The 12,077-nt window shown below is 37.3% G+C and overlaps 1 protein-coding gene across 5 annotated transcripts in view; it reads left to right on the top strand.

Moving 5' to 3' along the window:
* PROX1 (prospero homeobox 1) overlaps positions 1–8,791 on the top strand; it is a 49,735-nt gene extending 40,944 nt beyond the window's left edge. For 4 of the 5 annotated variants that reach the window (XM_066546431.1, XM_066546430.1, XM_066546434.1 and 1 more), the window contains one exon: positions 2,850–8,791. In XM_066546431.1, coding sequence (XP_066402528.1) covers positions 2,850–3,038 — 189 coding nt within the window. In that variant the 3' untranslated portion in view covers positions 3,039–8,791. The remainder of the gene's footprint in view (positions 1–2,849) is intronic. The other variant, XM_066546435.1, reaches the window with a different exon arrangement.
* Positions 8,792–12,077: the final 3,286 nt, after the last annotated feature.

Here is a 12,077-nt window from a genome sequence, read left to right as displayed (position 1 = left end):
AGTCAGTTAGGTGTAAAGATGCGCTGAATAGGTCGCCATCACTTAGGGTCAGGGAAATGCCACCCCCAGACAGATAATTAACATGGCTGACTGATTAATTGCCCACTGAAAAATATAACTACCCATGCATTTAAATATTTATTTTCAGGCTCTGGACTTCACTAGTATTCTCTTATCTAAAAAAAACCCCAAACAATAAAAATGACTGTAGATACTCTTTCTAGAAAGGAAAAGTGTTGGCTGACTTACCATCCTCTGGGATTAATCACAATGCAATTCACATTACAACATGCAAAATAATGTGTGTAATCCAGTCTGACATGAAAAATTGCTAATAACATCCCAAAAGGAAAGAACTATGAATGGTCCTAATGCCTTAGGAGTAGGGGAGATCTTTAGGAACTCAGCATTACAAGGTGAAGCCTCCAGAGGAAGAAAAAGCTGAAAAGCTGGGTCTTTTCAAAGCCCCCACAGGGCTTTGTTCATTGTTGGGTTTGTTCACTGTTATGTTTGTGGGCTGCTCTCTGCTGCCTGTTGTACCAGGTTCAAAGCGGCAGATGTGACTCAGGTACAATAAAGTTGGACCTTAAAAGATAGCTCCCAGTCTTAAAAAAAGTCTGTGTGTTACTACAGTGGTGGAAGGCCTGGAACTACAGGTTCAGGGGTTTCACACTGCCTACTCCATGGAAAAGCAGCATCCTCTACCTGGAAATCTTTCAAATGTGCTGGTAGAAATTGAATGGCAAAGGCCCAACTTAAAACCCAGGTTGTCACTTCCATGCTTAAAGTTCTCCTGGGTGTAACCATGAGGTAAGAAGCAGAGGTGGGACTTCATACTTCTAGTGTAGGTGCTTGTAATTGCCTGTTTCTCATCTCCAGCAGCTTGGGAGGGAAGAAAGACATCTAGTGTTGATCCTCTGGAGTGGACACCAAAATCAAAAGGTTCTGCTCTCATGGACTAATATCAGTGTCTACTCCATAAATTTGGTTATGTACTCCTTTTCCTGGTTTCCAATATCTTGTAGTCAGAAACTCCTTGCCCTTGATTAGTGCCCAGCAATACCAAGGGTGATGAACAGTGTGTGAGCATTGAACTGCATGAACAGAAAAGCATGCCAATTTTTTATAGCAATGAAAGAATGAGAAAAGCATGGTATTTTCTGTAGACATGTTATGAAAACGCCTGAACAGCTGAGTGGTTATGGGGAGTTTTAACCAATTTCTTTGAGCTGGAGTAAGTGAAACATAATAGTTAATTTCTTCTCTCTTAATTATTGCTGGAATAGACCATCTGTAAAGATGTGTCTTTCTGTGCACCCTGTTGAATGAAAAATTTCCAGAGATGCTTTTGGGAGCAAAAAAACCCAAAAACATGTGGGGGCTGGATTGCACTCTCAGAGATAGACAGAGGACTTCTCTGGGGCTTCTGGAAGCAGAGTTTGTCAGCTGGTGTCAGGGGGAGCTGATCTCATGCTTATTTGATGGCAGAATGTGGCTATCAAACTGCTGGTGTCTCCCAAACAATGACAGGTGAGCGAAGACTCCCAAGCTCTGTTCTATCAGATTGATCACACACATTTCCAGACAAGTGCTTTGGAAGTGGCTTCTAAAGGGACAGGAAGAAAAGCCTGAAGTAGAGAATAAGGGGCTGGCCTTGATCTGGCAGTGTGACATGAATTCAGTAAATCAGTGAGAGCTGCCCAAGTGTCTGTTTGCCACGGGAATGGTTCAAGTGGCTCCTAGTGCAGGTTGGAGAACTCCTCTTGCTGGAGGGGACAAAGAATAGCAGTGAGGGAATACTTGCTATTATAAGCATGCTGGCTACTGGCCGGCCACGTATTAGCAGTTCTAGAGCTGTGAAGCCATATTTCCGTGATAAAAGTGGAAAATAATACCTTTATGGAGATTACTTCAACTTGCAACTGCCCCTGCAGTTCATTAGAGCGATTGCTTTTGAATCATTTAAGGCAAAGGGTGAGAAGGTGGTGTTGGTGCCTGGGACAACTACTTAGAATGAATTAGTAAAGTGTGGAGGTATCTGAGGTTTTTTAACGTTTACCCATTGTTCAGGGGCTTCTGAGAGTGGCACGTTCCTTCTAGCTGGGTATTTGACTCACCCATGAAGTGACAGTGACATTTAGAAACAAATGAGTTTAAAGCATCCCAGCTCAGAAGCCACTTGGAGCACAATGCACACGTTAAAGAGGTTAGGGTGGTATTTGTGTGCTCCTGAAAAAGAAGGAAAAACCATAGTGTCTCCTGAGAAAGCAGTTTTATGGGGTTCTTGTGCATAACAGCCACAGAAGCAAGCCGCTAGCTGAAGGCTTTCCTGCTTGATTGGTTTTAAGCCACAAACAACATTCAGAGATACCCCATTTCTTTGACTGCTTTCAGCACTGGTTGTGACCAAAGTCAGGCACAAAGGTACAAAGGGCTTCCTGTGCATGCATAACTTTCATATTAGTTCTCACATGGAGAGGGGAACATGGCCATAAATGCACGGGTAAAACATCAAGCAGAGATTTTTTTCCTTAAAGACAATTGTGCTTGTTTCCCCTCCTGCTAATTATATCCTATAAATCCCCTACTCTCCCAACTCAGACAGTAACATTTTGTTACCTACATTCTGTCAGTAGACTTTACAAAGATCTCTAACACATGTTATAAAAGTTATTGCTATAGTACTATATATAACAGCTTTGCATAAGAGAATAGAGGGCTGCCACATTTAGAAAATGCAGGTGCTATGTAAGCCCCTTTCTGAAAGAAAGAACTTAGCTCAGTTTCCTTTGAAGAACCAGAGACTTGAAATTGAAAACTGTATTAATGCCATTGTCTCCTTGTATCAGCAGGTTCCAGAGAGATTCCTGGAAGTGGCTCAGATCACGTTACGGGAGTTTTTCAATGCCATTATCGCAGGCAAAGATGTTGATCCTTCCTGGAAGAAGGCCATATACAAGGTCATCTGTAAGCTGGACAGTGAGGTCCCTGAGATTTTCAAATCCCCAAACTGCCTACAAGAGCTTCTTCATGAGTAGAGAGTTCAGCAGCTATTTATGAATGTATGAAAGTAGCAGTCCCCTTCTGATGCCCAAGTCATGTGTGTCTCTATTTTAATTTCATATATATGTGTATGGCATACATATATATATGTATATGAAATTAGACTGATCCCTCCTGGATATAAGTTTTCGTTCAGTTCCAAGGGGATGGTTATTTTACTTCAGCCTTTGGTTTACTTTTGCCCAAGACCCTTAACATTTGAAGAATCAACGGGGTTAATTTTCAGGGAGAAGAGTTTGGAAGTGTGTAAAAGCCTGTCTTAGCAAGTTAGGGCATTATGTTTAAAAATGCTTTGTCAGATTTATTGCTTGCTGCAAAGTGGCATTTTGTCTTGGTGAGACTAATGTCATGGCACAATACTACAGACAATGAAGTTTATATTATGTTTATACTGCTAAAGGTCTGAAATCTGTGGAGCCATTTCATAAGCTTTGAGCTTTTTTATTTGTATTTATATACTTTTTAATCAATAACTAGATTTTGTTTCATACTTCAGAAAAATACATCTGTTTTAGGTACTCACTCCAAGAAGTGACACCCAAAAAAGCAAATCCTATGCTTCATGTGTTCCTTACAGAAATGACAGATACCCTGCACCAGTAACCAACATGCCAGGTTCTTGTTTCTCTAAATTGCAGCAAGGGATGTTTGCACAAATCAAATACTGTTCTTGCAGGGCTAGGCCAGTAATTCATGCACAATGTTGTATCAACCACACTAATTTTGGACTATGGTCAGCTTACTAAAGTGGAAGCATTTCACTCTCCATAGAGTAAAAATGAAACCTTCAGCATTGTATATTGCCATGTCTCAGTCTTACTTTAAGTGGCATTAGTCCCTAAATTTATTATTTTCTTAGTCCATTCTGCCCCCCAAGATTCACTTTCTAGCATACAAAGTTTCCTGTCCATATTTGACATCTGCCCTGAAAAGCACTTTTTGAATCATCTTAGTGGAAGAGTCTTCACCTCACAGTGCTGAGGCAAAGAAAAAAAAAATAAAAAAGGCTTATTTGTAGCTATAAAATATAATTAGTGTTTCCCTAATCAGAAGAAAAAAAAATTCATTTTCATAAAATTCTAATTGAGCATTATACAAAAATCACAGTGTCCTCCTGGCTATGCAGGGTTCAGATAGCCAAATTCAATTTTTAAAATTACAGTAAGTGCAGCTTTAAAAAAAAATAAAGAAAGAAAAAATCTATTTGAGCAAAGTGGCTGCACTTGTCTTCTGAAGCTGGAGCTAGTGGTGACCAAAACCTGAGCTACAGTGTAAAGTCCCTGATGGATCTGGGTTTGCCTGAATGCTACACCATGAAATGACGAAAGAAAGAAAGAAAGAAAGAAAAGAAAGACAAAGAAAAAAGAAAGAAAGAAAGAAAGAAAGAAAGAAAGAAAGAAAGAAAGAAAGAAAGAAAGAAAGAAAGAAAGAAAGAAAGAAAGAAAGAAAGAAAGAAAGAAAGAAAGAAAGAAAGAAAGAAAGAAAGAAAGAAAGAAAGAAAGAAAGAAAGAAAGAAAGAAAGAAAGAAAGCTAGCTGCTAGTTCTCATGTTTTCTTCAGTGGTTCTCCTTTTCTCATGTTTTCAGAAAGAAATCGTCTCCAGAAGTTTGGGGGAAGGTTGAATATGCTATGGCACACTGTATTTGTCATTTTCTTTGTCGTCTTTTGTACAGATGCAGTAAGAATTTATTGTTATCATCAATAGTATTTTCCCCTACATAATTCAATCTAAATCTAGAGGAAGTTCCTAATTAGTCCTGAATGATATTTATGCCATTGAGGATATTGGTATCTTCTTTATTTTAAAATTACATTTTGACTTTGGAGAGTGAAAGTTTACCCATGTGACTAAAGAGCTGACCTGATCATTGCAATTTCACTTCATTTACAAATACTGCTGATAGACAGAAATGTATGAAAGCAATTATTGTTAGCAGAAAGCCTTAAAAACCTGCTGACTTCAAATTAAACAGCACAATCCTCCGATTCCCTGTCATTCTTTTCAAGCACTGGCAGTATCTGTGGAGTATAGGCAATGCAGACAATAGCATGGGATGAAGTGCCAACATTTTCACTATGCATTAAAAGCAAAACAAATCTTGATCTTAGACTCCCTGAGAGTACCTAATACTGTAGGTATCTTTACAGTAGACAGGATTTTTTTTTCTTTCTTTTATTTTCTTACATTTTATTTCATTTTATTTTGTTTTCTTTATTTCATTTTTCCTTTTTGTTTTCCTGTGTGTGTGCATGATTTGGTAAACATTACACTTCATAAAGATATAACTCCAATGAATTCTGAGTAAGAAAGGATGAAAATTGTGTTCATGCACTTTTTTTGATTTATGGGAAGAAGTGGCATAAAATGCTCAAGTTTTAATACACTAAGTTCATCATTGGCATACCATCAGATGCAAAATATTATGTTGCATTGTCACCTTGGACATAAGAAAGCAAAGCCATACTTTATCCATACTATGTGGACATACTACTAGCTACCATCTCAACCTGTGATTTTACCGTTGCTTTATATTATTATTATTATTATTATTATTATATTATATTATATTATCATTGATATTAATATTATTATTATTTGGCTGCAATGGGATTCACATAATCTAAATAAGTGAAATTGTGTACTCAACACTTGATGTTGTTGCATTTATTTATTTATTTATGGGTAGTATAATCTCAATAGTACATGAGGCATAGGAATTAGGAATAGAAATTTAATCTTAAAGGCAAAATAAAAAGTCTGAAAAAGGAATAAATGATAATTTCATCACTTCAGTTATGTGATTTTTCTGCATTTTATAGCCATATTGCCTTTGTGCCTCCCAATTCACCTAAAATTACAAATACATGGCATAGCTTGTACTAAATTCTAAGTAGAATCCAATCCAGTTTCTTTTAAATTATCTTAATATTATTTCACTAAAAATGGCTAAAAGGCAGGAGGCTACTTTTATTGTAATGAAAGGTTTACATAGGAAAAGAATTTCAAAATCCACGTAGAAACCCCATCTTGCCATTCATTTACTGCTAATTCAGATTTATTTCTGCATATAAACTTGAGGTTATAGTCTGTGCCTAGACCTTAAATGCACCAGCGGAAGGATAAAAAAAATCCTTCAAAATACCAGTTTTTCCCCCACAAGTACAATTGTTCTTGTGCCTTCTGTGGCTTACAATTTTCATCTTTTAAACTTTATTTTTCAATTACTACAGCTGCAATAAACACTGACTTTTTTTTTTCCCGGCTGTTTGACATAATGTTGATAGCTATGCATATTTTGTGTCTTTTTAAAAATTAAAAAAATAAAAAAAACAAAGCAGGAGAATACGTTTTTGAAGAAGAGAATTTTTAGAACAGTTTGATAATGCAAATTATTTTTTCTCAATTGTTTGAGCAGCATTCGAGTTTTGAAAATTCTTGTAGAAGCCAATTTTTTGTAACTGTGGTGCAAATCTTGTGTTTTCTTAGCCTGATGAAAAGTAGTATAGAAGCAATATTTCATACGTGACATATGTGCATATACAGATACGTATGAGGTCACACACACAGGACAACATGTGTGGGCATATGTATGTATATTTACACAAAAACACACACACACACACACAAGAGGCGTATGAAGTGAAAAGCTTACCTTTTTCCTATCTAGATTAAGAACCTATTTTAGACATTTGTTATGTTTTGTGAAAAGAATGTTCTATTTGAAACTACAAAACATTTAATTCTTACTGTATCTCTGGTTGTTTAATGGGAACGTTTCACATTTAATGGTAAACACGTGGAAGATGTTAGAATGTAGTAATTATTTAAGGAAGTGTTCACCCATGTATTCCTGAGGTTTGCTTTGTGCCTCTGAGTATTATTTAATTAAAGTGTTTTAAGTTTGCAGAATCTTTGTTACTGTACCAGGTATGTGGGTGAACATTGAAAATCGAGGGGAACTTTTATAAAGCAATGTAAATATTCAACCTTACGGCTGTTCTTGCATAAAGACATAAGATTTTAATAACTACATTCTGAAAACATCTGTTGAATTTATAAGAAACACTACAGTAACTGTGTAGATAGTTGAAAGCATTCTTGAAAATCCAGCTCTCTACTTTTAAAGGTTAAGTCTCTTTCATCAGATGTCAAGGGAATGGGTAATACAGTTTCTGTAAAATTGCAGAATTTTTTTCTATGTATATGAAGTCAGTTAATAGAAAAATTTTTTTTTTCCACTGGTTATTATTAATTAAGAAATAAAGGTGAAGATTTTGTGGCTTTAAAGATAGGATTTTCACCAGCAGCATTGAAAGATTATACATATATATATATACAGAAAGATATATATATATATATTAAAAATGGAAAGTGGTTTACAAAACCCCCAAAATGAGCACTGTACATGAGAAGTGAAAGCAAAAACTATATTTGCCATGTGTATTATATAGCAATCATTGGTGTTAATAGTGCAAATGTTTCCTTCTGGTACCAACTCTGTGTTTGAAAATTCCAATACGCATTGTTTTCAAAAAGCTCCCCTTAAGGAATGTAACTGGTTTATATGAGTAAGCAGTTACTGTATTGCACTTAAATGTTCTGTTGAAGGAAATGCAATTTTGTTTTCTGTAGAACTGTTGGTTGTAAACCATCTATAAACTGAAGCTAAAAATGCTCATATTTAGAGCTGGGATGAAAACTGCTATTTAACCTTTGTATCTTCTTAGGAATATCCTTTTTAGTGTATGAAAGGTGGTGGCACTATGACTTTATTCAGTCTTTTCATCTGAGCCACAGTCACCTCTCTCCCAAAGCAGCCACCTTCCAAATGCACAAATATTGGGATATGTAGAAACAAATCTAGAAGAAACAGTGAGCTTACATTTTTCTCTAAAATCCATACCTTCTGCATTAATTGTACCACTCGAGTGAGATAGCAGACAAACACAATAACCATCTCATTACCACATAACGTGTAAGAGTCAGAAACTAAAAAAGGAGGGGGAAAAAAGCCTCTTTAGGTTGGTTTTAATGCTGCCCAGAAGAGTCAAAGGTTAAGGTTTAAACTGATATTGTCCCAGCCATTACTCATATGTATATAGTTACAAAAGTGACAAAACACTGCCTTTATATTATTTAGCAATATGTTGTAAATAGCATTATTAAGCTCTTTTTTTTGTAATAAAGACCCTTTAATTTGAAGATAGTACAATAACTGAACTGATAAAGTCAATTTTTGATTTTTTTTTATTTTATTTTTTAGCTAGAGGCAATTTCAACTGTGGATTTTTTTGTTGTCGTCTATTGTTCTGAAGACTTTGCATAATTTATTGGTTTAATTTATCCTAATTTATTTGATGAAGGTGTACAATTTTGTATTACCAAGGATGTACTGTAATATTAATTGATGACAAGATAAAACAATAAGACTCCCCTGTCCGTTTGGAAAAAAAAGGTGCAGTAGACAATTGATTGAAAAAAAAGTTACAATTCTAGCTTGGCAGCTACTAAATTTAAGATAAACACAGGAAAAATGTTTGGGGGGGGTGGATTTTATTTTGTGTGTTTAAAGCTTTTGTATACTCTCCAGACTTTTACCTTTTTGCTTTGTACCACTTAAAGGATACAGTAGTTCAATTGCCTTGTGTGCCTTCCATCTTCTCTAAACTGAATGTATGTGCAGTATATATGCAAGCTTGTGCAAAATAAAATATAAATTACAAGCTCATTGCCATTGTTTACATTTATTTCCAAAAGTTTATGTTGCCCCACGTCAAGAGGTGAACTCCTGAATCTCTTGGCTGTGGCCAGGCTGTGCCTAACACTGTACTCCTCTGAAGGTTTTCTTCTCCCCTTAGTTCAAATTATTTATTAATGAAACTACCAGCCCTCTTGCAAAATGGATATAATGATTTATGGCCTCGGTGTCCTACCTCCAGCGCAGCGCCGGTTAAGATAATGAATGTTATTTTGCAATAGTCTGTCTGCCAAGGAATAACTCCCTGCAAGAGACCTGTTATGTCTGAGGCATAGACAGCCCTTTAAATTAAATGGAGCCAATGTGAGCTATTTTGTTTATACTGTTTAATCATTTCCTGGGTGTACCTGCCATGCTGGTGTCCTGCAACAGGGGGTTCCTCAAGCTGGGTGAATGCAGGGATGGTGCTGAGCTGTGATGGTTCACCCTTCATTCACATTTGTTACTCTTACCAGTCTGGCCTTGATAATGGTACTGACCAGACATCATCCTCTGTTCTCATTGTTACAACTCATCACTCATGGATCTCTTCTGTTTCAAGCTGAGTATTCACCAGCATTATATAAAACTACTCTGTTCCTACACAATTCCTCAAAATGTATTTGTTCATGGTTTTTCTTTTGCTCTTTGCTGTGTCTGCTGTTTCATATGTATCTTAAAATTCTGGGGTTGAGTGTACCTTTGGTTTACGTGATTGTGTTTCAGATATGAAAGTTCTCTTTTTGGCTTAGAATTGGTGCAGATGGCAGTAAGACTGTAGCTTATATAGATTGCAAAATCCTGCAAGACTCTTCTGATTTTTGAAGGAGAAGCATGTTAAAAATATATTTTGATCTGAGGTCATTTATTTTCAGTATTTTCCCTCATTCAGCCTCAGGACACCAGAGCTGAGCTGGAGCCTGAATCCAGCTTCAGCTTCATTGTAACAACCAAATAAATACTTCATATCTGCAATAGCAGTTAAAACTCCTGTATTTTTATGTAACAGGGGTTGCATTTGTTGGGCAACATCAACAGGAGGTGTAAAGGAGGTCTGTGGAAGGTCATGAAGTTACATCTACATAACTAATAATCATATAAATGTGAGATCTCCTCTGGTTTTACTGCAAACACATTGCCTCTCCTAGTTACATCTATCCACATTACCAAACCAACATACTAAAATAATTTTTGTCTTAGTCATCAAGACTTAACTAGATGAGGGAGAGGAAGATCATCCTCGGGTACCCAGTTAATGGACCAAAGAATCTGAGCTGTGTGGGTAATTGCCAGCTCACTCTGTGCCTCTATCAGTTTTTCTCTCAAATATACTGGTTCTGTGAAATGCAGGACACTATTTGCCGTTTTACCCTGCAGTGGAAAGCACACAGATCTCTAAATAAGAAATCCTAGTTATTGGCATCTCAGACTACTGCAGGAGTTCAGAGCTAGACTGGAACTTGGCAAGTAGTCCCTGTCATTGCAGAGGGCCAAATCAACTTTCCCAGGCTTCAAGCACCCTGAAATGATCCAAGTTCTGCAGATCTGGCCATCTGTGCTTGGAAATCCTCAGTTCCCCTAATACCTGGAATTTTTACAATAAGAAAGATACTATGTTCTAGCTTAAAAATGATAAGGAAGACATGAATTATCCCTGAGCAAGGCAAATAATTGAACAATTTTATGTCACTGAGACCATCACTAGCAACTGGGGTCTTTTACACATCCCATTACTAAGCAGCTGAATGTGGAAGACTGCATTGTGTCATTTGAGAGCCTGAAAGGGTTAATTGCTCTCATTTTCTTGGTCTGTACCCTTATTTATGCCCAGTCTAGGTTGTGCCAACACAATTTCTATGGAGATGATCCCTTCTGATCCAGTCTTCCCTCTTTGTTAGGAGGGAGAGTGGCAGCATACGATTGACTGCATTTGGGAAATAATGGCAAATACGTCCCTCACTCTTTGCAGTGGCTTCCAGTGCTCCCCCAAACTCATCTTAGTGACTTTTAAAATATGGCATTGTGTTTTTTTTAACAACACAGTATGCACAATTAAATCTTTGCTAAATTCTGTTGTTGAATGGGGTTGGAGGGCTCCCAGGGTGAAGGCAGAGCTGCTAGATAAAAAGGGCTGGGGGGTAGGAAGGTTCTTTCCCTGCCTGGTCCAAGTGTTTGACCCTCTGGGTGCATTGCAGGGCCTGCCTGTTCTCCCAGCTTCTCAGTGGGCAGGGGCATTTGGAGAAGCTGCCTATAAAAGCATGAAAAATTGGTGGGTGCAGAAAATCCATCAATTGCTACAATGGCCATTTTTGTGTATGTTTTATTAGGACCACAACCATACCTGTACCTCAAAGAGATGAAAGAGGTATTTTTAATTTAGATATTGAAATATTTTAGACACCCAAATGAATGCTTGTTGGCTTAGGTTAGCCTGACTCTTTCCAGAGCTGCAGAGCAGAGTGAGACTCTGACTTCCCTTCAGAGAAAGGACCCCCCCACCTCACTCTGCCCAGAGTCTGGGAGGCTGTGATTGCATTTTTCTGAATAAATCCTGGGCGAGTGAATAGTGGTACTTTCCCATTTATTTGGGAATCAGTGTGAAAAAACAAACAAACAAACAAGCAAGCTATTTGCTTCACAACAAAACACATGAAAATGAACTGCTGTTAGTACGCAAATGCAGCTAATTGCATGCACGGTTTAATTTTATTCTTTAAAATTAGGCTTAAGGTTGAGTCTCTATCTAGGCAAAGGAAAATAAAAACCGAGAAAGATGGCACAGATAGCTAAAGAAATACTACTGGCTCCAATGTAAATATGTTTGTGGTTTGCAAGAGACCTGCCAGTCAAGCAGCTGTGGGAGGCAACAGGGGAGAACGCATGAGAGGAAAAAGTCTTGTGGCAACAGTGGCCAGTTTCATTATGGCCACTGCCAGACTGTGAAACAACTCTGGGGGCTTGAAATCCTATTGCCTATTAAAACTGGGCATGACAGCTCTTTTTTATGCTTCACCAACCAGAGATGGAACAGTGTCCTAGGGGAAATAAGGAAAAATATTTATTACAAGTGTTTAACACCTTTTAGTACAAAACAACCCTAATATGCAGCACTCAAGGATAATTCATGCCAGCACATGTAAAACCAAGGGAAATCGTTTATCAGCTCAATAATTTGGTCAGAGCTTTTAAAGGAAGAGATGATGCTCCAGTCAAAACCGTAAGGCCAGATTTCTCTGAAGTGGAGGCACTTTAGATTTTTTTTTAATATTATTTTTAC

Source organism: Molothrus aeneus, chromosome 3, assembly GCF_037042795.1.
Source record: "Molothrus aeneus isolate 106 chromosome 3, BPBGC_Maene_1.0, whole genome shotgun sequence".
Taxonomy (NCBI): Eukaryota; Metazoa; Chordata; class Aves; order Passeriformes; family Icteridae; genus Molothrus; species Molothrus aeneus.
The sequence above is the reverse complement of the archived record's forward strand: the minus strand, read 5'-3'. Positions and strand labels throughout refer to the sequence as shown.